This window comes from Coregonus clupeaformis, chromosome 30, assembly GCF_020615455.1.
Source record: "Coregonus clupeaformis isolate EN_2021a chromosome 30, ASM2061545v1, whole genome shotgun sequence".
Classification (NCBI taxonomy): Eukaryota; Metazoa; Chordata; class Actinopteri; order Salmoniformes; family Salmonidae; genus Coregonus; species Coregonus clupeaformis.
In genome coordinates, this window is record NC_059221.1 from 20,339,285 (window position 1) to 20,367,027 (window position 27,743).

General features: G+C 45.5%; 1 protein-coding gene across 1 annotated transcript; it reads left to right on the forward strand.

The window, feature by feature from the left end:
- Positions 1-10: 10 nt before the first annotated feature.
- Positions 11-26,988, forward strand: LOC121545679 (protein PRRC2A-like). The gene is made up of 7 exons (XM_041856429.1): positions 11-378; positions 20,400-20,628; positions 20,730-20,787; positions 20,912-20,990; positions 21,151-21,710; positions 24,148-24,285; positions 24,570-26,988. The coding sequence occupies exons 2-7, from the start codon at positions 20,495-20,497 to the stop codon at positions 25,134-25,136; spliced, it is 1,536 nt and encodes a 511-aa protein (XP_041712363.1). The 5' UTR covers positions 11-378; positions 20,400-20,494; the 3' UTR covers positions 25,137-26,988.
- The last annotated feature ends 755 nt before the right edge of the window (positions 26,989-27,743 follow it).

Consider the following 27,743-nt stretch of genomic DNA (forward strand, 5'->3'; position numbering starts at 1 on the left):
TCTCTGTCACATGGCTATACCACTGAACTGAGGAATAGAGTGTAGAGATGGAGGGGGCTTGAGAAACTGTGGTGGAAAATCTGACGGTTCGATACAACACAGGGGATACAGCGGAAAATAGTTAATCTGTCTGCTTGCTTTGCTTTTCGACTTGGAAAGCGGGGCGCATGCATAGCGGGTGCAAGGGGGGCGGAGGTGTCCAAAAATGCCAAATGCAATGCTGCATTAGGCTAATGTTTTCTCACACAAGAGGCTCCAGTTATCGCCTTTAATTGATTATGCTAGCGGGGAGTGGATGGTCTGAGTGGAAGCAGAAATTGAAGGAACAGACCAAAGTGGACGCTGCGCGCCGTCGCGCCTCCCGAATCTCTGAGCTGAGTGAGTATGAGATGAGCTCCTGGCGCAATGCTCTGCCTCGAACATGTCTTTCTATCAGCATGTGGGATTGTCATATATCCACATAATTTGATTATAGATTTTCTGCTGACATAAATTTGATTAGCTTATTCATATTTTTCAATATGATCATTGATTGGTAAGCTAAATGCATTGCTCCTCGCGATTTTTTCTTTGTGTTCACAGGGTCCCTTACCTTTATTTCCAGTGGTCATGCATTTAATAGAGCAGACACGTGTGCAACAGCCACAATATCACTGCATTGCCTGGCTTTCGTGATTAGACATCTAATTAACCGATTCATCAGAGAACCTCAATGCAATTGCATGCGAGCATTATGGAAACGTTTATGTGTAGGCTAGGCTACGTTTACATCGCATGCTTAGTATTCGAGAGGCTTCTGTGAATCATAAAGATAATTAACATTAGACCGATATTTTTGTTTGATAAGAGATCACCAAGCTTGGTCAGTGAATGAGAACACGCACACATGACAATCACTGCATCGATTCTCATGTGTGTGTGTGTCTCTGAACCTTTTTTGTGATTCTTTCAAATGCCTTGGCACGGTCAAATTCGCCTCGCGTGTTCACACCCAGTCTTCTCTGTCATGGCAAGTGTCATGGTGTGCCAGCCATGCCTGCTCGGTGTTTGGTCTCTAACCTGTTGTCTCCGGAATCACTGCAGTTTGAGCTGTCGGGGTTCTGGATGAGATGTTAAAACCCAACCAGCCTATGAGAGAGTCGCGGTGTGCAGTGCAGGCAAGGGCGCAAATCATTAGGCTCACATAGCAGGCTACTGGACTGATGCTTAATGAAGAGGTTGAATATGAAACATTGTGTGTAGCCTACTTGTGGAGAAGACGAAATACATTTGAGTTTGCTACAGGATAAAATGTAGCAAAGGAGGTGGTGGTTTGGGATTTGCTTTTGTCAGCATCATAGGGTGCACACACATTGTGGCTCAATGTGCTCATGGTGTCTCTCTCTCTCTCTCTCTCTCTCTCTCTCTCTCTCTCTCTCTGTGTGTGTGTGTGTGTGTGTGTGTGTGTGTGTCTGTATGTGTGTGTGTGGCTGGAATGACTCACAGATAAAAGGTGGGGCTGCTCTCCACATCATCTCCCAATTGATTGATCAGGACTTAAGTGCTATGCTTGCTTTGGCCATGGGAGTTCAGGACATAGAGAGAATAGAGACAATGTATCTGTTGGTATATGAGTGTGTGTGTGTGTGTGTGTGTGTGTGTGTGTGTGTGTGTGTGTGTGTGTGTGTGTGTGTGTGTGTGTCAGGGTTGGGCTCATTTCAGGATTTTGGAATTGACTCCCAATCAACTCATGAGTTGAAATTCAAATTGAATTGGCCACAACCCACAGGATGTAGAATTAGAATTTGAGCTTGAGTGACAGGAAGTAGAATTGAATTCAGTGCAATTCAAATAAATTCCACTCAGCCATAGAACATGAGAGTTTCATTGAATCTGACAGGTCACACTTCCAGATACCAAAGAATATATCACTTTTCTCTGGAAACAATGTTTATATACAGTGGGCTCCAAAATTACTGGCACCCCTGACTGGCAATGCACAAACAATACTTAAAAAAATATAAACAATATAATTATAGAGATAAACTCAAAGTACCAACATGTGAGAAATACTGTACTATATTAATGTTTCAATGGAACCAACCAAAATCATAAAATTATTTAATACAAAATAAATGTCACCAAAATCAAGGTTTCATAATTATTGGCACTCCTCATTTAGTACTTAGTGCAACCACCTCTGGCAAGGATTGTCACGGTTCAGACAGACGACAAGAGGACCACAATTGCGTCACACCAGAAAGTTTATTAAAACTTAAGGGAAAAGGGAAGTAGGGAGTGAGTGAAGGCTCCAGGGGTTATCCCGTCCAATGTGCTGGGTCTGTGCCCCCCAGTGGCAGCGATGCGTCCGATGACGCCGGTGGTTGGTGGTCCAGAAGTCCTGGGGGGAGGAAACACAGACACAACGGGGCGGATGAAACAAGGCAGAAGTACAGTTCAAGGGAAATCCAAATACGTTGTAGCAAGGCAGAAGGCTGGTCAGAGTTACCGGGGTCGAAGAGTAGTCAGGAGTCGTAATGGCAGAAAGCCGGTCTGGTTTTCCTGGGGCAGAAGAGTATCCAAGAATCAGGCAGGTCCGGGGTCACAAAACAAGGGTGAGCCAGAAGCGCGAGCACACAGGTTCCGGGTGTGAGCTTTGCAGACGATCTGACAAAGGAGAGCTGAAAGACAGGACTTTAAATACTGGGAGAGGTTAGTGGGTAATGCAGCGCAGCTGGCAGAGTAATTAGAGCCGAGCAGAGCAGGGACAGGTGGAGCTAGTTAGGCTGAGTAGAGAGAGAGAGATGAGCAGAGTGGAAGATAGTGGAAACACATTAAGGTGGTAACCCGGTGGAGTGAGAGGGCTCATGACAGAACCCCCAAGGGACGGCCCCAGAAGTCCCAAGAGCAACACCACGCCGGGCGGGAGGAGGGGAGCCGGAGGAGGGCTAGAACTCCTCCGAACGGTCCGAGCGAACGCCCTCATCCTCGGAGGAAGCCGGAGGGCCGTGGTCGGGAGATGGGACAGGTCCCGAGACAGGATCAGGCACAGGACAGGAAGCCGAGCGGGCAGGACGGTTAGGGATCCCTCTGGGGCGGCCCCTACGGATTGCAGGTTGATCAGGATGCCGTTGGTGGAAGGCGGTGATGAGAGTCCTATCCACAATCCGACTAGCTGGCACCCAGGTCCTTTCCTCAGGTCCATAGCCCTCCCAGTCAATGAGGTACTGGAGACCCCTACCCCTCCGTCTGGACCGAAGCAGGCGGCGGACGGTGTAAACCAGACCACCATCGACGAGCTGTGGAGGAGGAGGACAAGGCGCAGCAGGGACCAGCGGACTCTCATGAATGGGCTTAATCTTAGACACATGGAAAGTGGGGTGCACCCTCATGGAATTAGGCAGTTGGAGCCGGACAGCAGTTGGGCTAATCACTCTTATGATAGGGAATGGGCCAATGAACCGAGGTGCCAACTTCTGCGACTCCACCCTGAGTGGCAGGTTCCTTGACGACAACCACACCCTTTGACCAACATGGTAGGTGGGAGCAGGGATTCTCCGACGGTTGGCCCCGGTAGTGTAGCTGGCAACGGATCTGAGAAGTGTGGCTCGGGCCTGTGACCAGGTGCGGCGACATCGACGGGCAAACGCAAGTGCAGATGGGCAAGTAACCTCCCCTTCCTGACTGGCAAATAGAGGAGGCTGGTATCCATAAACACATTGGAAAGGGGACATACCGATGGCAGAGCAGGTCAGAGAATTGTGTGCGTACTCCACCCATGTCAATTGCTGCGACCAGGAGTGGGGGTTGCGTGAAGTCATGCATCGCAGTGCCTTCTCGAGCTCCTGATTTGCCCGCTCTGACTGCCCATTGGATTGGGGATGGAATCCGGAAGTCAGACTGACTGTGGCTCCCAGCAGGTGACAGAACTCCTTCCAAAAAGCGGAGGAGAATTGTGGACCACGGTCAGAAACTACATCCTTTGGCAGTCCGTGGATCCGGAAGACGTGTTCCAGGACCACCTGGGCGGTCTCCTTGGCGGTTGGGAGCTTGGGGAGGGGAATGAAGTGTGCCATCTTGCTGAATCGGTCAACTATGGTGAGAATGACGGTCTTGCCCCTTGAAGGGGGCAGCCCCGTGACAAAGTCAAGGGCGATGTGAGACCAGGGACGTCTGGGCACAGGCAGGGGCTGCAGCAATCCGGCTGGGGGCTGGCAGGACGACTTGTGTTGGTTGCAGATGGGGCAGGCTTGGACGAATTCCCGTACATCCTTTCTCAGAGCGGGCCACCAGAACCTCTGGGCGAGCAGGTTGTAAGTGCGGGTGGAGCCAGGGTGACAAGCTAGGCGGGAGTCATGTCCCCACTGAACGACCTGGGACCTTAGGTTTTCGGGGACAAAAAGGCGGTCAGCTGGGCAAGTGCTGGGACCGGGCTGGTTACGGAGAGCTTCCAGCACCTGTTCCTCAACAGCCCAGGTCAGAGCTGCTACGATGCAGGGACTTGGCAGAATCGACACAGGATCCTTGGAGGGGTTGTCATCCTTCTGGAATTGACGGGAGAGGGCGTCTGGCTTGGTGTTGCGTGATCCAGGCCGGTATGACAGAGTGAAATTAAACCTGGTGAAGAACAGGGCCCAGCGGGACTGCCTGGAGTTCAACCGTTTGGCCGTGCGGATGTACTCCAAGTTCTTATGATCGGTCCAAACGAGAAATGGAATGGTGGACCCCTCCAGCCAGTGACGCCACTCCTCCAAGGCAAGCTTCACAGCCAGCAGCTCTCGGTTCCCTATGTCGTAATTGCACTCAGAGGGCGACAACCGACGTGAGAAAAAGGCACAGGGATGGAGCTTCCTATCCTCCGCAGCCCACTGAGAAATCACAGCACCAACTCCCACATCCGAGGCGTCCACCTCCACAATGAATTGCCGGTCCACGTCAGGCATCTGGAGGATGGGAGCGGAGGTGAACCTTACCTTGAGGGTACTGAAGGCCTTGTCGGCTGCTGGGGTCCAGGTGAAGGGTTGCTTGGTGCTGGTTAGAGCAGTGAGAGGGGCAGCAACGGTACTGTAGTTCCGGATAAACTTTCTATAGAAGTTAGCAAACCCCAGAAACTGTTGCAGCTTCTTTCTGTTCTCCGGAACTGGCCATGAAGTGACTGCTGATACTTTGGCAGGATCCATTTGGATACTTCCCTCTGCCACTATGTACCCCAGGAAGGCCACTGTCTTGACGTGAAACTCACATTTCTCTGCCTTGGCGTAGAGGGAATTCTCCAGAAGACGATGAAGGACTTGCTGGACATGGCGGGTGTGTTCAGACAGGTTTCTGGAGTAGATTAAGATGTCATCCAGGTAAACGAAGACAAACTTGTTTAACATGTCCCGCAGTACATCATTCACTAGAGCCTGGAACACAGCAGGAGCATTGGTGAGGCCAAAAGGCATAACCAGATACTCGTAGTGGCCTGTTGGTGTATTGAATGCGGTCTTCCATTCATCTCCCTCCCGGATCCGCACTAGGTGGTAAGCGTTTCTGAGATCCAACTTGGTAAAAACAGTGGCTCCCTGGAGCAACTCAAAAGCAGAGGTGAGCAGAGGGAGAGGGTAACGGTTTTTCACTGTGATGTCGTTGAGTCCCCTGTAGTCGATGCAGGGGCGAAGAGATCCGTCCCTCTTCCCCACAAAGAAGAAGCCAGCACCAGCCGGAGATGAAGATGAACGGATCAATCCTGTGGACAGAGAGTCATTGATGTAGTCCTCCATGGACCTTCTTTCAGGAGCAGACAACGAATAAAGACGGCCCCTTGGAGGGGCTGTTCCAGGGAGGAGGTCGATGGCACAGTCGTACGGTCGGTGAGGGGGCAGAGATGTGGCTCTTGCTTTGTTAAACACTTCTCTGAGACCATGGTAGCATTCTGGGACATGGGAGAGGTCAGGAGCGGAGTTAGTAGGTACTGGCCGAGGGGGTAGTGCGGCAGCAAGCAGGCAGGTTCGGTGGCAGTCCTCTCCCCACTCCCTGATCACCCCGGTCACCCAGTCGAGCTGAGGGTTGTGCCGGCGGAGCCATGGGTAACCCAGGATGAGGGGTTGGCCTGGAGAGGGGAGCAGGTGAAACTGGATAGTTTCTTGATGGTTTCCGGACAGACCCATCAAGACCGGGGCCGTGACATGAGTGACCGATCCGAGTAAGTGTCCGTCCAGTGCCCGGGCAGGAATAGGAGGTGTCAAACGGAGGTTCTCCAGTCCCAGTTGGCGTGCCAGCTTGATGTCCATTATGTTGGCTTCGGGCGCCAGAATCCACCAGAGCAGCCAGGGTGTGAGTTGAGTCAGAGAGGCGGAGGTGAACTTGCAGCAAGGGTTTGCGGTCGGAGGACTGGATGGTCATTGAGCTCAACCGGACTCCCCCTATGCCCGGTGAGCTTCGGCTTTTAAAGGGCAGGTTACCACACGATGTCCATCACCTCCACAATAGAGGCAGAGGTTTGAGGTGAAGCGGCGCTGGCGCTCTGCAGGAGTGAGAGAGGCTCGCCCAATCTCCATAGGCTCAGACTGATCAAGCTGACTTGGGTGAGTGGCAGTAGCTGACAGGAGCCCAGTCGGATCTCTCCGAATGCCGGTAGTTGGTGGACCTTGGCGCCCCCTCTCACGACGACGGGTCTGTATCCTTCTGTCGATCCGGACAGTCAGTGCGATGGCTTCATCAAGAGTGGAAGGCAGTTCATGGGAGACCAACTCGTCCTTGATATAGTCAGCCAAGCTATGGAAGAACGCGTCCACCAACGATGGTGTGTTCCAAGAACTTCGTCTTGCCAGGGTTCGGAAGTCGATGGAATGGTCTGCGACTGTACGTCTGCCTTGTCGAATACTGAACAGTTCACGAGACGCCTCTGCGGTTGGTGAATCCAGGTCAAACACCTTCAGCATCTCCTCAGCAAACAGGTCGAAGGTTGCACATGCGGGGGTTTGACGTTCGAACTCTGCTGTTCCCCAGAGTCGAGCTCGGCCCGTCAGGTGAGTGATGGCATACCCGACCCTAGCCCCCTCCGTGGCGAAGGTCCTTGGCTGCAAGGAGAACTGAAGTCGGCAGCTAGTCAGGAATGGCCGGACCTGGGTAGAATCGCCGTTGAACCGCTCGGGGTTTCCAATCTTGGGTTCCGGGGCAGCGGCTGCAATGACCGGGGCAGGTAACTCGGAGGCAGGGCTGGTGGGCAGACTGGCTGGGGTAAGGTTGGTGAGGAGTTGGATGATCCTGGCGAGTTGTTGTTGCTGCTGCTGGGACTGCTGCTGGTGCTGCTGGAACTGCTGATGCTGTTGGTGGCCGACCTGAAGCAGAGAGGTGATGTCGCCGCTCATGCGGCCTAGCTCTCTCTCAGTGTGTTCCAGGCGTAGCATGGCGGTGGGTTGCTCAGGTTCTTCGGTTTCCATGTCGGGGAAGTGTGCGCTGAGTCCATGATGGTCAGATCGTACTGTCACGGTTCAGACAGACGACAAGAGGACCACAATTGCGTCACACCAGAAAGTTTATTAAAACTTAAGGGAAAAGGGAAGTAGGGAGTGAGTGAAGGCTCCAGGGGTTATCCCGTCCAATGTGCTGGGTCTGTGCCCCCCCAGTGGCAGCGATGCGTCCGATGACGCCGGTGGTTGGTGGTCCAGAAGTCCTGGGGGGAGGAAACACAGACACAACGGGGCGGATGAAACAAGGCAGAAGTACAGTTCAAGGGAAATCCAAATACGTTGTAGCAAGGCAGAAGGCTGGTCAGAGTTACTGGGGTCGAAGAGTAGTCAGGAGTCGTAATGGCAGAAAGCCGGTCTGGTTTTCCTGGGGCAGAAGAGTATCCAAGAATCAGGCAGGTCCGGGGTCACAAAACAAGGGTGAGCCAGAAGCGCGAGCACACAGGTTCCGGGTGTGAGCTTTGCAGACGATCTGACAAAGGAGAGCTGAAAGACAGGACTTTAAATACTGGGAGAGGTTAGTGGGTAATGCAGCGCAGCTGGCAGAGTAATTAGAGCCGAGCAGAGCAGGGACAGGTGGAGCTAGTTAGGCTGAGTAGAGAGAGAGAGATGAGCAGAGTGGAAGATAGTGGAAACACATTAAGGTGGTAACCCGGTGGAGTGAGAGGGCTCATGACAAGGATAACAGCATGGAGTCTTTTCCTGTAATGTTTGACAAGGTTAAGGAACACATTTGGAGGGATTCTGGTCTATTCCTCTATGCAGATCCTTTCAAGATCCTTCACATTCTTGGGTTTGTGCTTATCAACTGCCCTCTTCAACTCAGCCCACAGATTTTCGATTGGATTGAGGTCCGGTGACTGAGATGGCCATTGCAGAACATTGATTTTGTTGTCACAGAACCATTTCTGTGTGGATCTTGAGGTATGTTTTGTGTCATTGTCTTGTTGGAAAGTCCACCTATGGCCAAGTCCCAGCCTTCTGGCAGAGGCAACCAGATTGTCAGCCAAAATTGCCTGATACTTACTGTAATTCATAATGCCATCAATCTTAACCAGTGCCCCTGGACCTCTGGAATTAAAACAGCCTCAAAACATCACTGACCCACCACCATATTTCACCGTGGGTATGAGGTACCTCTCCTTGTATGCATCTCTTTTTCGACGCCAAACATGCCGATGCTGTATCTGACCAAAACGTTCAATTTTGGTCTCATCTGACCAAAGCACCTTCTTCCAGTCATAATTTAAATGACGTTTGGCAAACTCCAAGCGCTTGTGTCTGTGTCCTGGGGTCAGAAAGGGCTTTCTTCTGGCAACCCTTCCAAAGAGCCTGTGGTTGTGGAGGTGGCGTCTGATGGTGCTTTTTGAAACCTGGTGACCCCAAGATGCCACCAAGGCCTGCAATTCTTTCACAGTGATTCTTGTATATTTTGTTGCTTCTCTCACCATCCTCCTCCCTATCCTGGGGGGAAAAATGCATTTGCGTCCTCTACCTGTGAGGTTTTCAACTGTTCCATATTTATTTTTTTATAATTGCCCTGACAGTGCTCAGTGGTACAGTGGGGAAAAAAAGTATTTAGTCAGCCACCAATTGTGCAAGTTCTCCCACTTAAAAAGATGAGAGAGGCCTGTAATTTTCATCATAGGTACACGTCAACTATGACAGACAAATTGAGGAAAAAAATTCCAGAAAATCACATAGTAGGATTTTTAATGAATTTATTTGCAAATTATGGTGGAAAATAAGTATTTGGTCACCTACAAACAAGCAAGATTTCTGGCTCTCACAGACCTTTAACTTCTTCTTTAAGAGGCTCCTCTGTCCTCCACTCGTTACCTGTATTAATGGCACCTGTTTGAACTTGTTATCAGTATAAAAGACACCTGCCCACAAGCTCAAACAGTCACACTCCAAACTCCACTATGGCCAAGACCAAAGAGCTGTCAAAGGACACCAGAAACAATATTGTAGATCTGCACCAGGCTGGGAAGACTGAATCTGCAATAGGTAAGCAGCTTGGTTTGAAGAAATCAACTGTGGGAGCAATTATTAGGAAATGGAAGGCATACAAGACCACTGATAATCTCCCTCGATCTGGGGCTCCACGAAAGATCTCACCCCGTGGGGTCAAAATTATCACAAGACCGGTGAGCAAAAATCCCAGAACCACACGGGGGGACCTAGTGAATGACCTGCAGAGAGCTGGGACCAAAGTAACAAAGCCTACCATCAGTAACACACTATGCCGCCAGGGACTTAAATCCTGCAGTGCCAGACGTGTCCCCCTGCTTAAGCCAGTACATGTCCAGGCCCGTGCTAGAGTGCATTTGGATGATCCAGAAGAGGATTGGGGAGAATGTCATATGGTCAGATGAAACCAAAATATAACTTTTTGGTAAAAACTCAACTCGTCGTGTTTGGAGGACAAAGAATGCTGAGTTGCATCCAAAGAACACCATACCTACTGTGAAGCATGGGGGTGGAAACATCATGCTTTGGGGCTGTTTTTCTGCAAAGGGACCAGGACGACTGATTCGTGTAAAGGAAAGAATGAATGGGGCCATGTATCGTGAGATTTTGAGTGAAAACCTCCTTCCATCAGCAAGGGCATTGAAGATGAAACGTGGCTGGGTCTTTCAGTATGACAATGATCCCAAACACACCGCCCGGGCAACGAAGGAGTGGCTTCGTAAGAAGCATTTCAAGGTCCTGGAATGGCCTAGCCAGTCTCCAGATCTCAACCCCATAGAAAATCTTTGGAGGGAGTTGAAAGTCCGTGTTGGCCAGCGACAGCCCCAAAACATCACTGCTCTAGAGGAGATCTGTATGGAGGAATGGGCCAAAATACCAGCAACAGTGTGTGAAAACCTTGTGAAGACTTACAGAAAACGTTTGACCTGTGTCATTGCCAACAAAGGGTATATAACAAAGTATTGAGAAACTTTTGTTATTGACCAAATACTTATTTTCCACCATAATTTGCAAATAAATTCATTAAAAATCATACAATGTGATTTTCTGGATTTTTTTTCCTCATTTTGTCTGTCATAGTTGACGTGTACCTATGATGAAAATTACAGGCCTCTCTCATCTTTTTAAGTGGGAGAACTTGCACAATTGGTGGCTGACTAAATACTTTTTTTCCCCACTGTATATTCATTAGTTTGTGGATCTTCTTGTAGCCATTACCAGATTTATGAAGAACTATGACCATCTGTCTCTTTTGAACTGCCAGTTCTTTTGTTTTCTTCATGATGTTGGATGACAAAGGGATATTGCATGCGTGTTACCTCATTTTTATACCCTAGTGAAACAGGAAGTGATGTAATGGCTCAATATAGTTCCTTAAGACTTAGATAAACTTAAATAAGTGGAATTTAATTCCTGGTTTAATTTTGGTAGATGTTATTTAAAATAATCTTTAAGGGTGCCATTAATTGTGAAACCTTGATTTGAAGGACATTGATTTTTAATTTAATCAATAAATGATTTTGGTGGGTTCCATTGGGACATTAATATAGTACAGTATTTTTCACATGTTGGTATTTTGAGTTTATCTCTATAGTTATATTGTTTATATTTTGTTTGTGCATTGCCAGTCAGGGGTTCCAGTAATTTTGGAGCCCACTGTACTCTTTTAAATGTAGTGCCTACAATAGCCAATTTTTTTTCCACCAATTTTTTCATTTGTTTGGCTTCTTTTTGAAGTCCTCAGGGTCAACTTGAGGGTTTAACTAATGCATTCTGTGAAATTGAGTATTTTTATCTTTGCCATATTGAACAAAATTTAAAGGCCCACACCAGTAGAAATCCACTTTTTCGAGATGAAAAACAATGGCCAGATCTTACCCATGATGTTGCACAATGATTTAAGTCAATAAGTCATCATTTTAGTCAAAGTATGATATATTTGGGCTTGAATTGACATCCGAACTGCCCACTTTGTTCAAATCCGTGTGAATGCGGTGTCTTTTCCTATGCCATTCGTTTTGTTTCAGTGCTGGGTTTTATTTGAATGTTACCACCCACCAGCATGGCATTCTTTATTAATCAGAAACAGCTGCAAAGTTATTCCTCTTCCCAACTGAGATGAGCCAAACAGCCTTGTGTCCACTTGGCTGCCTGAGCCATGGAGCAAATTAAAATAAGGGGCACAAACGTATGTTTTTGAACCTCCAATTTTTTATTTTTTACCAGAAAATTATCATATCCATTGGATAATTTGTAAATGTTCACTTATTTTTGAGCTAGTCTGTATTTTTTTATTTTTATACATGACCGTTTGATAAATGGTATAATTGCGTGATATGATAGCATTTTGCAAACCCGCTCCCGCCATCGCCCCCAAGATGAATGGTTTTGACCACAAAAGTTTTGCTTAACTACACACTCCACTGCTTTGATTGGTGTAACATTAGCTAGAAAAATTTCTATCCAGATAATGAAAGGGCACCCGCAAAATAAAATTAAAGGAACTTATAGTTACATGTCATTTGTGGCGTGCATGATCATGAGCAAAGTCATTGTAGCCTATCATTTCACTTCCCCTGTGAGAACCATAAGCATGGGCTGACTTGGCTTTGCTGTACCACAGCTGAAGCCTGCCAGCAGCCTACCTACCAAAGGTTGCACCGTGTCCATTACAATGTAGAAAAATGCATATCAGCTATATTTCAATAGTTCAATATGGAAAATGCCATAACTTTGGAGATAACAATAGATGGCAAAGTCAAAGATAGGCCAGTGGTTTCCATCTGTGGCAAAGTTTTCTCTAAATCAGTGCTTATGACAAATCCAGTTCCAGAACCAGCCATAGAGCCAGCTGGCAAATCTTTTAAATGTGGTGTAGTTAAAAGAACAAACAGCAACAACAGATGGCATCGATAGCCGCGTCCTCAGAGCATGCGCAGACCAGCTGGCTAGTGTGTTTACGGACCTATTCAATCTCTCCCTATCCCAGTCTGCTGTCCCCACATGCTTCAAGATTGCCACCATTGTCATTGTACACAAGAAAGCAAAGGTAACTGAACTAAATGACTATCGCCCCGTAGCACTCACTTCTGTCAGCATGAAGTGCTTTGAGACTAGTCAAGGATCATATCACCTCTACCTTACCTGCCACCCTAGACCCACTTCAATTTGCTTACTGCCCAAAATAGATCCACAGACGATGCAATCGCCATCACACTGCACACTGCCCTATCCCATCTGGACAAGAGGAATACCTATGTAAGAATGCTGTTCATTGACTATAGCTCAGCATTCAACACCATAGTACCCTCCAAGGTCATCATTAAGCTCGAGGCCCTGGGTCTGAACCCTGCCCTGTGCAACTGGGTCCTGCTTCCTGACGGGCCGCCCCCAGGTGGTGAAGGTAGGAAACAACACCTCCACTTCACTGATCCTCAACACAGGGGCCCCACAAGGGTGCGTGCTCAGCCCCCTCCTGTACTCCCTGTTCACCCATGACTGCGTGGCCAAGCACGCCTCCAACTCAATCATCAAGTTTGCAACAATAGTAGGCTTGATTACCAACGATGACGAGACAGCCTACAGGGAGGAGGTGAGGGCTCTGGGAGTGTGGTGCCAGGAAAATAACCTCTCACTCAACGTCAACTAAACAAAGGAGATGATCGTGGACTTCAGGAAACAGCAGAGGGAGCACCCCCCTATCCACATCGACGGGACCGCAGTGGAGAAGGTGGAAAGCCAGAAGGTGAGGGTAGTACAGGTGCATCAAAGCTGGGACCGAGAGACTGAAAAACAGCTTATCTCAAGGCCATCAGACTGTTATATAGCCTTCACTAGCACATTAGAGGCTGCTGCCTATATACACAGATTAGAAATCACTGGCCACTTTAATAAATGGAACACTAGTCACTTTAATAATATTTACATATCTTGCATTACTCATCTCATATGTATATACTGTATTCTATACTATTCTACTGTATCTTAGTCTATGCCGCTCTGACATTGCTCGTCTATATATTTATTTATATATTCTTAATTCCATTGCTTTACTTAGAGTTGTGTGTATTGGGTATATGTTGTGAAATTGTTAGATATTACTTGTTAGATAGATATTACTGCACTGTTGAAGCTAGAAACACAAGCATTTCGCTACACCCGCAATAACATCTGCTAAACACGTGTATGTGACCAATAAAATTTGATTTGATTTGAATTGATAACATTAGCTAGCTAGATAAGGTTAGCATGCTAGCTAGCTACACTGATGGCTGACAGTGCCCTATTTTTTTATCAACTCCACGTAGAAATTCCCACACCCAATTCTTGAATATGTAGCATTCGTCATTCCTCGGAGGTGGAACCTAAATGTGCATTTCCTCTCTACGACAGAAAAGTACATAAAATCAGTACCAGCAACTTCCTCTGGGGTGTCCTTTAAGACTGATTAATGAAATATAATAACTAAATATTTGCGTACAGGTTCTGTTTTCCTTGATCATTCATTTTAAGAGTTTGTCCTGAAAATCAATTGTTTCAACAATATTTGATATGCATGTATATAATGACATTTTGATGTTTTGTGTAAAATACATATATTTGTGTAGACTACACATAATATGGAATAGAAGAGGCATTTGAATTTCACTGAATTAAATTCTATTTCCTTTTATTCAAATTCAAAGTGCAATTCTGTATCCAGTTTACTACTTCAATTCAAATTTAAGAATTTAATTGGAATTTATGATGCATTCTCAATTCAATTCTAAATTGGCCCCAACCCTGGTGTGTGTGAAAGTTTTTGATGATGTGATGCCTAAGCAGATCACTGATCACCAGTAAAAAGGCATTCATATGTCATCATGGGTCATTCCCCAAAATGAGTGCTTTTGATATTGTAGAAATTGTGCACCAATATTGAAATTTAAAAGCCTGTTATATTAAATGAAGTACCCTTTAATAAAGGCTAGACCACATGGATAATTCAATCAATCAGCATGTTTGACATGTCCCTCTGTGCACCCTCAGTGACTTCTAGGAATTTTAACCCATTAACCCAAACATTTCTCCAAGTTTTCGCCATCATTGTAAAGGCGTAGTTATTTTATTGCTTTGACAAAGTCATTTCTGAAGATCAGTATTTATATTAGTGATTTATTTACGTCTGTCCCTCATTTTAAGGTCAACCCTGTTACCTGAACTGAAATCACATTTTAATATGGTGAAACTATTACTTAAAACATTTTTTAATAGCCAAATCATAGTGTAAAAGCAGGTGAGCTGGTTCTACTATTTTTGGCAATTTTCTGTAGTTTTGTGGTGGAAAACATAGCGGGTCGAGCATAACAAGTCACTCCTGTTAAGCATAGATAGATAGGCTAGAAATGTTTGAACAATGTAAAAATGTCTGAGAAGCTTGCATTCAATTGCCACCCCCTGTTGCACACAACAAGCTTCCATTCCCCCTGTCACAAGGGGATTTATGGCTGATTTAAGATGAAATCGTCAACCCTGTTACGGTCAAACCTGTTACGGTCAAACCTGTTACTTTATTTGGCACTTAATAGGCACTTGCTATAGTAATTTTTTTATTTAAAGGGGCAATCAGCAGTTGCCACATCCATTTTGCGACTTATAAATTAAGGATATGTGCCCATTGATTCTTTAAGAATATATTTTATAAATGCCTCATGAGCTTAGTTCAACTGTCGTACCCCATCAGAACCCAAAATATAAACTTGCTTTACTCTAATGTAAACAAACACTATATAGCCTCAAAACATGATTCAAACCATACTTTTAATATATTGGTGGGTCATTCCTTGCATCCATAACTGTACCTATGAATTTGAGATTGTTTACATTTCTCCAGCCCCATCCCTCAGCTTTTTACCGACACAGGTGCAAGGAGTATGCATTGTTATTGTTTCAACTGCTGATTGCAACTTTAACCTTTTGAGATGGGATAACATATTTTTTATGAAGTTGAACATGTGTTCTCTATGACAGAATGTTTTTTAAAAACAAAGTTACACTTCTCAAAAGGCACCGAATTGGTAAACATGAAGAACGATCAATGGGAATTCTGGAATGTTAAGCTGCCTAAAGTCTCCAGGAACATTCCCAGTTTGCTGCACAGAGGCAACAGGTGCTAAATGTTTAGGCATTTAACATAATTACCTCTGTCCACTCACTGTCCTTGACACACGAGAGAAGTGGCAGAACTGCCATTAGCAGTATTTTGGATGCACATGTGAAATAAGCCCATACAAATTACTTGGAACCACAGGAATGGTTTTACAAAGTCAATTTTTTGATGCACATCGTTTGTGTGTATACTCCTTAGTGTAGTGGTGTAACCCTACCCTACCAACAAGGTGCTGCTCTTACTCCTCTACTTATTTATGTTTTCGATTGCTGGAGCTTTGCATGCTTCAGTTGGTGTTTCCTATTCGTTTTAAACTAAAGGAACATCCTGTATGTATTTATTTCCCTGTGCTCTACTTGAAAGTGCTCTGTGTACAGTATCCCCCACTCACACTGATAGGATGCTGACATGTTTTAATTACCGGAGCCCTTTTGCATGGGCCTGGGGTGTATGAAGGATGTTCGAGTTCAGGGATGGGTAACTTTGATGGGGGTGGGGGCCACAATAAAATCTGAACTCATCATTAGAGGCTGCAATTGCCCATCCCTGTTCCAGTTACTTGCCTCTCTCAGTTTTTTTTGTTTCTTTCACTATCTATCTATCTATCTATCTATCTATCTATCTATCTATCTGCTATCTGTCTATCTGTCTATCTGTCTATCTGTCTATCTGTCTATCTGTCTATCTGTCTATCTGTCTATCTGTCTATCTGTCTATCTGTCTATCTGCCTGCCTGCCTGCCTGCCTGCCTGCCTGCCTGCCTGCCTGCCTGCCTGCCTGCCTGCCTGCCTGCCTGCCTGCCTGCCTGCCTGCCTGCCTGCCTGCCTGCCTGCCTGTCTGTCTGTCTGTCTGTCTGCATAGGATGCTTGAGGGTTGATGGTAGGTAGACAAGCACAGACACATTTTTTAAAGATTTCCAACCCAGTACCCTTTCCAGACTATACAGATTAAATACACCCCCGGATCCCTTCTTCACAAAACAGATGAGCATGCAGATACAGGCTTAAAGACATAATGTAGGCATAAAGAGGTGCATCAACATGCTCTAAAACTTGTCTCTATGGTCTCTCAAGGACCCACACCACATGTCCTCTCCTTAGCTCCCTTATACTCTGACATGGCCAGCCTCCTGTCACCCCAGTAACACACAGACAGGTAGGGCAACACAAGGGGATGTCTGGAATGAGGGATATGAGGGAGGACAAGATTAGAAGAAGAATGAACATTTACAGTTTGAGGTATAAGCGCGTAGTAGTGCCATAGGATGAGGGGTTTTTCTCTGTGGCTGGGGAGAGGGGCTTTGTTTAGCAGAGGAGGCTCTGGTGAAGGACCATTTGACTGCTTTGCTCTGCTCTGCTTGGAGTGCAACGTCCAATTGGTTAGCTTAGAGGAAGCTGCTCCAGGGCCAGAGATTACACTGCAGTGCTGAGGCGTCACTCTGCCTATGAGCCGAGGGGTAAGGGAAGGTATAGAGAGAGAGAGAGAGAGAGAGAGAGAGAGAGAGAGAGAGAGAGAGAGAGAGAGAGAGAGAGAGAGAGAGAGAGAGAGAGAGAGAGAGAGAGAGAGAGAGAGAGAGAGAGAGAGAGAGAGAGAGAGAGAGAGAGAGAGAGAGAGAGAGAGAGAGAGAGAGAGAGAGTAGATTAGAATATGTTGGGAGGAGGAGGAGGACCGACAGAGACAACAAGGCAGCAGCTCTGGGAACCAGGCTCTGGGATTGTGACAGCCTCCTCTCATCATCAGCTTTTCAGCTTCTTCAAACACCTGTCACTGAAGTCCCACGCATACACTGATGTGCCTGTCTCTCTCCTTCTTCCTCGCCCTCCTTTCAGCCCTACTCTGCTTCCTCTCTTCCTCTTGCCTTACCCTTGCTCTCTACACATGTGTTCTGTTCCCAAGGCGATTTAGATACACTGGAATCTGTCAGATTTGTGAATGAATAGAATATGACTTTGTGGATCCATTTGGGTATTTCAGAATATTCAGGATATTCTGGTGAGAGTGTTACAAAATACATATTCTGGGTCAACTCTGGGGAAGGAGTTGGAAAGCAGTTAAAGACATTTGAATTCTGGTGAGAATGTATTTAATTGTATAAAGTTACAGGTTTTTTCACCTCTCCTGTCTAAACTTGGATTAGCAAACACAACGTGCCATTGGAACACAGGATTGATGGTTGCTGATAATGGGCCTCTGTATGCCTATGTAGATATTCCATTAAATATCAGCCGTTTCCAGCTACAATAGCCATTTACAACATTAACAATGTCTACACTGTATTTCTGATCAATTTTATGTTATTTTAATGGACAAAAAAAAGTGATTTTCTTTAGAAAACAAGGACATTTCTAAGTGACCCCAAACTTTTGAACGGTAGTGTATAAGTACATCCATTAAGTAGTAAGGTAATAAAGAGCTGTTATTAAGCATGTTTTCTGCCTCAATGTATTGTACAGTCATTGCCAAAAGATGTGTACAGGTATGTAGTGATTGGCTCTCTACCTTTGCTAAATGTAATTTATTAATACATTCTATTAATATTTATCAAGCAGGGATTAATTTGCGAGTCAAGAAAGAGCACAGTTTGTGTTTGTGCCCTGTTGAGAGCACTTTGTATCATACTTATGAGAACAGCGGAAGACTGTTTGGATGAAACCATATTTTTGGAGGAATCAGAACATTCTCTCCCAAATAATTTGCAATGTAAACATGTGCCCTACTACCACTGTACAGACCATCACCACACCCCACTGCGATGGTAAAGGCTCATTTATCTGAGCTGATTCAGCCATTTTGGATCACCATTGCCAATACAAACCATGTAAGTGCATACCAAATTGGCACATTGGTCCCATAGCCACTGAATTGATCTGACCATAGACACTCTTTTGCTAAAACCAAAAAAGAATGTGTGTGCATTCCACCAATTATTTACTCCAAATCCCAAGGAGGACATAAGATAAATGCTTCAAAGATATCAACACTTTGCAGAAACATGCATATCTGTTGGTGGTGAAATTCCCTGTGTGAAATTTCCATATGTTGCAAATCAGTGCTACATTATTTACAACCTCATCTGTTCCTATAGAATGGATGATGCAAGCGCAAAGGCTCACAGCCCAGAACTCCCCCCACCTGCCCAGAACCCCCCACCCACACCCCCACCCATCCCGAGATAGGGATGTCAGACAGTCAGGGGAGATAAGGGTGTGTGAGAGAGAAGGATATAGGAGTAACCTAATAGGAGTTAATTGAAGAGGGGAAAAGCACCTGTGAAACTGGACATACAGCACAGTACCTCCTAATTACCTAGCAGCTGGTCTGAACCAGTGTTTGGGGGGAGATGGCGGTAGTGGGGCCGAAAACAATGTTGTACTGTTAACAAGGACATAAAGGACTTATTATACTGTACCTCAGCATGCTGTGTGACCTGAGGATTTACATGTCAAATGTTTTTCATGCCAGGTTATGGCACTCCATAGTTAGCATGAATATATTCAGAAGCACAGGTGTCCCACCATAGCCACATGCAGAGACAAAGTTTAACTCTTTCCTTCGATGTACTAATTGAGACCATCCCGACTCAGCCTCAACTGTAAGTCAACAAGAGGCTATGATAAACTCTGGAAAGTCATGAAAGTTGAGGGTATAGAGACTTTAGACTATAGATCAGAGTAAAATGAGTCATATGAATCGTAATGTATAAAGAGTGCTACAGTATATTCACCAATTAATATATATGTGAGAAGAGGTTTGGGAACCTGTTTCAAAATAGGCTAGCACCTTGAGGGTTGCTGGTTCAAAATACTTGGTGGGGAATATGTTTTCTTCTGTAAATATGTAGTTCAATAAATTTAACAGATTTTGTGAAAATATGCAACTGATTAACCAGGACAGTTATATCAGAAACATATCTGCTGTCCCTTGGAGATTTGGAGGGCATCATGAAATAATCCTGATAAGGACTTTTCCTCTTTGTTTCAATCAAACTGTCTACCTTAAACTTCTCTTTCACTGAGAGAGGAAAAAGCTTGGAGGACAATATAATCAAAGAAAATATGACTTCCTCTGTTCTCTGTCTTCTCTTTGGTTTTGGAATAAAATAACAATGTGTGCCTCCTCTCTTTGTTCCTGTGTCTCTGTCTGTGTTACAGTATTTTTAGCTCCAATGTGACTCATCAACCCTCTTAATATTTACACTGTTGTGAAGAAATGATTAAAACATGGGGCAAATCATGATAGTTACAGGGGTGAATTTTATTACACTAAACAAACAAATATATCAGCATATCTTCAACTGGTGTCTCTCAAGGATTATTGATACAGTATATGTGTGTGTAGAGGTCCTGGTGAGGGTGGTCCCTGTAGACTAAAGGCTAAGTGTATTGTGGTAGTTTCAAAGACAAAGTCCAGCACACGTTTGAATCTGGATATTAATTCCATTGATATTGATTGTAGCACTATGGGCTCTTTGGACACAACAGGTTAGGTACCTGACGTTTGTGGATATGTCAGAAATGCCCCAAATCGTTAACGAGCCGAGGAAGATAAAGATGCCACATGGTAAATGACAGGCAGTGGAGAGGAAAAGAGAAGGACAAAGAAAATGAGGTCAGAAATGCTGTGGTTGACCTCTTGGTTATTCCTATGTCTTTCTTCTGTTGGTTATTGGAGCAATGGAACAAACGGAGCAATTGAAACAACTGTTGTTCATGATGCGTTCTCCTTTTATTTGAATGATATGTTTGCCCAAGTTCCCCATTCCCATTATAATTATGTGTGCTTAAATAAGAGCAGCTGATCTGTATGACAAACACACAACTCCTTCCTCTCCTACTCCATCTCTGCAGATCCTAGGGAGGTTGTGGCACCTACGTGTGTGGTGTGCATGTGTGTGGTGAGTGTGTGTGTGTGGTTGTGAGAGAGCGAGCGCCAGCGCTCCCACATGGCCTCCATGCAGGACGGGCTGAACTTCACGTCTCCTACCTACGGCAAGGTCCTGCTGCTGGGTGCCATCGCTGCTGCCTCAGCCTTCGTCATCACCATCCTCATCGTGGTGCTCTGTGTGGGCTGCCAGAGGTGAGACAAGTTAATGACCATGACCATGTGCACACACACGCACTCACACACACACAGCTGTTTGCATCTTTATAGTACATTAAATGTTGTGTATATTATAGGAAGGGAAAGACGCATAATGTCTCCAATGAAAGTGGGAAGCACAGGCTGATGGACATGGTGAGCAGAGAATCCCTCATATTTCCACATTTACCTCAGCTGTGAGCATCACTTTAGGTTAAACATGGATACATTATGCTTTCAAGCAATTGAGAAAAGCTATAATTTTGTTTTGTTTTTTCAGAGTATACTCAAGCAGTCAAGGCTGCGTTCCATCAGCAAGTCGGACAGTGAGATGAACAAGCTAAACTGCAATGGCAAGAGTGAGTACAACTCTTAGGCATAAGAGTATCACAAATGTTCAGTTCCATTTGTAGAAATCTTCACTACATAACAAACAATGATCTTTACACCTTTTACAAAGCCTTCTTTTATTTAGGTGTGAAAGAATGCTAACCTTTCTGGTTTCCATGTGTCCTGCAGAGTCATCCAAAAAGAACCGCCCGGCCAGCATGGACCTCCTGCTGCTGCCCAGCCGCCGGTCCAACTCTGACCTGCGCTCCGGGGGACGGACGCTACCCCAGGTACCCTCTGGCACCAGAGAAGAGCATACCTACTCTGAGGTAGGTCAACGCTCCTCCCCGAAGCGTGGCCCTGATAACAACCTCTACGCAATAGTGGGCAGGGCCGGAGAGACAGACACCCCAGCCCCTCCAGCCGTCCCAGCCAACACCCCTGCCCCCCCTGACCCAGACGGGGATGGGTTGAATGAACCACTCCCCGAGCCTGAGCCCATCCCCCAGGCTATGGCTCCTCCACACCCCCCGGAGACTACTGCAGAGTATGCCTGCGTCCGGAAGCTCCTGAAGGTGGACAAGGCTGTCCCCCAGAAGATAGATAGTGGGACGGATATGGGGGAGGCACCGGTGCCGCCTCCTCGCCATGCCCCACCTTCACATCCTGCCCCGCTTCCGCCACACCCTCAGAGCGTGAAAATGCCCCGGAAAAACGCGGAGGCCTTCAACCTGCCCACCTTCCCCAAGGTTGGTAGAGAAAAGGCTGATAATACAGAATGAAATAGATAAATATTGCTGTTCGTTAGGGAAGTCTAAAAGTCAGACCTTGACAAAGGCAATGTGTGGAGAAATGTTGATTCATTTCACTGCATTTTCCTGCATGTTTTTACATGTCTCTTTATGCACTTGCAGTTCACTACATTTATTACTCACAGACTGTGTGTGTGTATGTTTGTGTGTTTTGTATAAGATTCTGTTTTGTACTTAGCAGTCTTCACAGCGCTGCTCTCTCAGGCCCAATGCCATCTGGATGATGCAATGCATTGAAACACAAACCATTATCCCTGCAGAAAGACAATGGTGCTGCTTTCAGTCCTGTCATTCAAACAGCAAGCTGCACCTTTCAGTTAAAATCCACAAGATGTGGTACTTCAAGTCAAGACTGTAATCCTAGTTTTAATATACATAATGTATTCTTGATTTGGTTAGTATCCCCTGTGCTCCAATAATGTAGAGCTATACAGCTTGCATGAATAACTGTAATGGTCTAGAATCTAGATGATTCCTACATTTATGCCTGCAAGGCTGTTTGAGGTGTTTGAATGAGCATGCATCTTCTTTAGGATCTGTCATGGATGCTGGGTCCCTAGGCAGCCCCTAGAGAGCATTGAGTTGTACAGTCAATTTCTCCTGATGCCTTTCTACAGCTGAAGTAATTCTGTTGCGAGCTAAACATTTAATTGTAATGGATTTACAGTGCATTTGGAAAGTATTCAGACCCCTTGACTTTTTCCACATGTTGTTACATTACATCCTTATTCTAAGATGGTAAAAAAGAAAAATCCTCATCAATCTACACACAGTACCCCATAATGACAAAGCAAAAACAGGTTTGTAGAAATGTTTGCACATTTATTACAAAAAAAAAACAAAGAAATATCACATTTACATAAGTATTCAGACCCTTTACTCAGTACTTTGTTGAAGCACCTTTGGCAGTGATTACAGCCTCGAGTCTACTTGGGTATGACGCTACAAGCTTGGTACACCTGTATTTGGGGAGTTTCTCCCATTCTTCTCTGTAGATCCTCTCAAGCTCTGTCAAGTTGGATGAGGAGCGTCGCTGCACAGCTATTTTCAGGTCTCTCCAGAGATGTTCGATTGGGTTCATGTCCGGGCTCTGGCTGGGCCACTCAAGGACATTCAGAGACTTGTCCTGAAGCCACTCCTGCATTGCCTTGGCTGTGTGCTTAGGGTTGTTGTCCTGTTGGAAGGTGAACCTTCGCCCAAGTCTGAGGTCCTGAGCGCTCTGGAGCAGGTTTTCATCAAGGATCTCTCTGTACTTTGCTCCGTTCATCTTTTCCTCGATCCTGGCTAGTCTCCCAGTACCTGCCGCTGAAAAACATCCCCACAGCATGATGCTACCACTACCATGCTTGACCGTAGGGATGGTGCTAGGTTTCCTCCAGACGTGACGCTAGGCATTCAGGCCAAAGAGTTCAATCTTGGTTTCATCAGACCAGAGAATCTTGTTTCTCATGGTCTGAAAGTCCTTTAGGTGCCTTTTGGCGAACTCCAAGCGGGCTGTCATGTGCCTTTTACTGAGAAGTGGCTTCCGTCTGGCCACTCTACCATAAAGGCCTGATTGGTGGAGTGCTGCAGAGATGGTTTTCCTTCTGGAAGGTTCTCCCATCTCCACAGAGGAACTCTGGAGCTCTGTCAGAGTGACCATTGGGTTCTTGGTCACCTCCCTGACCAAGGCCCTTCTCCCCCGATTGCTCAATTTGGCCGGGCGGCCAGCTCTAGGAAGAGTCTTGGTGTGTTCCAAACTTCTTCCATTTAAGAATGATGGAGGCCTCTGTGTTCTTACGGACCTTCAATGCTGCAGACATTTTTGTGCCTCGACACAATCAAGTCGCGGAGCTCTATGGACAATTCCTTTGACCTCACGGCTTGGTTTTTGCTCTGACATGCACTGTCAACTGTGGGACCTTATATAGACAGGTGTGTGTTTCTTTCCAAATCATGTCCAATCAATTGAATTTACCACAGGTGGACTCCAATCAAGTTGTAGAAACATCTCAAGGATGATCTATGGAAAGGATGCGCCTGAGCTAAATTTCGAGTCTCATAGTAAAGGGTCTGAATACTTATGTAAATAAGGTATTTCTGTTTTTTGTTTTTAATACATTTGCAAAAATGTCTAAAAACCAGTTTTCGCTTTGTCATTATGGGGTATTGTGTGTAGATTGATGAGGATTTTTTAAAAGGAATTACTTGTATGCTCCTTAGCAGAGGAGAGCAAAGGCATTTTGAACAATAAGCCTGAAACCTAACTTTTCATTACACTCCCGCAAGTATTATACCAAAGCATGATGTTTTGTTTGTTTTATTGCTGTGTTTCATCTTAATCATATGTGATGTGTTGACAACTCATTTCTCCTGTTCTCTGATTGGCTGGCAGGAGGCAGTTTTCATGGGTAATGGAGAGCAGTACATATGGAAGCCTCCAGAGGATGATGAAATCACCATGCTCCAAAACAAACCCTTAGGCCCTCTGAGTCCTCACAGTGGAGAGAACATACAGCCATCTACTGCTATGGTGAGTATCAGTGGAGGTTGGTGGGTGGCTCTATGGGAGTACGGGCTCATTGTAATGGCTGGAAAATAATTAATGGAACAGAGTCAAACATGTGGTTTCCATATGTTTGATGTGTTTGATACCATTCCATTAATTCCATTCCAGCCATTACAATGAGCCCGTCCTACTATAGCTTGTCTCACCAGCCTCCTCTGGTGAGTATGTATGTCATTACAAAGTCTGTGTTCATGGTGTTTATCAGACTGAATAGTACTGAAGGTTGTCCTGTGCTTTGTGGTTTCCAGGCTGCAGAGATGTACTCCAAGGTGTGCAAACCAGGCAAGAAGAAGAGAACTGTTCCTGGGTCTCCCCCAGCAAACATTGGCTTCCGGACCTTGGGGCGCGGCGACCGGGACCGGGAGCGAGACGGGGGATTCAGTGTGGTAGTCAAGCCCCAGAACTGGGCCCCGCAGGAAGGGAAGCTCGTCGGAGGAGCCTCTGCAACTCTGGAGGACCACTGTTACGAGTCCATCGGGATGGGGGAGGAATGCAACCCTGCCTATGAGCCAATGGAAGGTGGTGGGGGTTGGAAGCGAGTCGGAGGAACCGAACGGCCTCCCAACACCTGCGCCACCCTCAGGCCCAGGAGGAAGAAGTCCCAGCAGCCTTTGCAGCAGCAGCAGCCTCCCCCTCCGCCGCCCACACAGCAGACCCCCAAGTTACAGCACCTTCCAGCCAAAGCCCTGCTGCTGCCTGGGGAGAACCTGTACGAGAGTATTGGGGACATGAAGCAGGGCGGAACTGCCACTTCCAGCACCACCACCATCTTCACCTTCAACGACGGCATGGAGATGTATGTCACTGGGCTCTAAGGCTGCTCCCTCTGTGACCTGTGACCTCTCACCTCCTTAGCATTTAAAAAGAAGACCACAGTTAAGGAAAGCTGGTTGAGCCCTCTCATGCTCACTCACACATGTTTACATTACAGTCATAACTTCCTGCCTTTCAGAGCCTAGGGCAACAGTGTTGGTCAGTGGTTAACAACCTGGGCTGAAGAGAAAGTCCTTGGCTGGGTCAAAACCCTACCTTGAATCCAAAGGTAGTGATGAGAAATGAGCACAAAACTATTACAGAAAAATCTGTAGGATGGTAGCACTATTTTAACAATGTGCAGAGCACAATTAGAGGGAAAATTGCCTAAATTCTTCCCAATTTTTGCGGGTATAACCATTGAAATATAATTCATTTCTATGGTTAAAACAGTGTTATTGTACTGGCAATCCTGGAGCCCTAGTTTAGGAATGAGCACAACTTTCAGTTTACTCCCGATGTAGCACTTAGTCTGTGTATGGCAGACCTTTCACCCAAGTTGGTTGAGGTGTGATTCAGGAAGGAATTAAAAATATTAAAAGTAAATAAATTAAATATTAATCAAAAGACTTGAAAGCTCAGGGACCAAGAGTCAAATTATGAGAGAATAATTAACTAAATTGCACACATTGTTGCATTCCTCCCTACAAAAAACACAAATAATTTTGACCATATTCACAGATGATAATACAATATATTTTTCCCTTTTCATTTGTTACATATCACATGGACTGATAACTGTCTCCACTGCCATCTGTAAATTAATTGTTTTATTTTGTCGATCCAGTTCTTGCACTTTGCCTGCTTAGTGTTGCATGCAAAAAAAAAATCAAATCAAGCACTGTCGTGGTACCTAAGAACGTTTTTTTTTTGTTACTGTTGTTGATTGTTTAGTTATTACGTTGCTTTGTTTCTCTTAGAGAGCAAAATGTCATTCTGATTCAGGATAGCTTTGGTCACTGGGAATCTCTGGTAATGGTTACTGTCAAGTTGGTCACTGCCTTCATCTTTAACACAGAGAGGAGAGGATGCTACTATCTGAACCACAGGGGCCATATCAAGTCAAGGGGGCATGCTGGTGGAGTCTACACAAACTGTGGATCAATCAAGATACTGCTTCTGCCTCACGATCCCGATCACTGATGGTGGTGATTTCACCCTCCTCAACTCTGAACGCAGGTGGAACTGACATCCATTATCAAACCCTCTATAGCTACTGTGTCTCATCACTCCACTGATGAACATTTTGATCTCCTCTCAATCCCCAGTGACATCTTAAATATACAGAAAAACAACAACAGTGCAGTGACAATAAATGACAACGATACAACAGAGATATTGTAAAGGAGCATATAAGAAGTATAGCATAAAACGTCATCTCAACCTGGATACTAAAGAAGAAAACTTCATTTGACCAAATATACCAGCACACAATGTGGTTATTATTATGTATGTTGATGCAATGTGTGCGTGTGTATGTTACAAAAAGAGAAATAATAATAAATATATAATTGGTGTCAAGAAATCTATCTTTTACTATTTATGTTTGGTTGTATTTTTGGAATGACTTATCTGGTGGCAAAATTGCAAAGAAGTTACAATGTGAATTTTGGTGTGCTTTTGTTTATTTTTCAAAGCCATTTAAGCTATGATGTGTTCTTTGAAAAGCCAAGCTAAGTTTTATGTGGCAGCTAATGTTGTGTGTTTGCTAATCAGACTACAGGGTCTTGTACTCCAAGCTTGTAATTAAGTGCTAAAAATGCAAAAGATTGTAATGTTTTATATCAAGATTACTATTCATGAAAATGTCAGTCAAGTTTATACTTTTGTAATAAAGTGGCACTTTGAAAAATGTGTTTTCTCTAAGCTTCACTTTTTAAAAATCTAAACATTTACCTCATATGCCTTTTATTAGACAGGATTAACTTTACCAGAAGGTAATAATTATCTGTCCAACCATGTCAGCTAACTTCACTAAAACACAGCACAGTCGAAAGAAGTCCCTCCATTGGACCCTTTGCCATATGCACTGTTCATGATCTGATAATGTCACGAGTTGCTAAGCCAGAACCCAGAAGCAGACCAGGACAAGGTAAGTGAAACGAAGGTGAGTGTTTATTTACAAGTTCAATAGTGATGCTGAATAATCCAGGGAACAGAGCGGGCGGCGTTGATTAGTTGTTGGGGGTGCAGTGGTTGATCCCATCCTGGGTCGGCAGCCGCCGACCACCAGGCAGAGGTTGGATGAAGGTTCCGGACGGGTGACTGCAGATGGAACAAAACGGGGGTGAGTAAGCAACAAACCAACAAGGTGCAAAAACAACAAAACTAACGCTAGGCTCTAAGACTGATACTCTGGTAAACCTACTGTTCATGGCTAACGATCCGGCAGGAACTGGATGTTAGGCCAGAGCCTAAGAAGGGTGATGATCAGGACCAGGTGTGCAGATTGCTGATGGGATACAGGTGCGGGAAATCAAAAGAGCTCCCCGGAGCGTTCCCGAACCCTCGGGAAACTGGAGATCACGAACAGAAAAACTAGTCACCAGACAGGACCCGACTCAGACTGCCGGGATCGTTACAGTACCCCCCCTCCGACGAACGCCACC

Coding starts and splice junctions, on each gene's coding strand:
- LOC121545679 (XM_041856429.1), top strand. CDS start 20,495: ATGGCCTCCATGCAGGACGGGCTGAACTTCACGTCTCCTACCTACGGC. Junction 20,991..21,150: donor GCTAAACTGCAATGGCAAGA/GTGAGTACAACT, acceptor TGTGTCCTGCAG/AGTCATCCAAAAAGAACCGC. Junction 24,286..24,569: donor TACAGCCATCTACTGCTATG/GTGAGTATCAGT, acceptor TGTGGTTTCCAG/GCTGCAGAGATGTACTCCAA.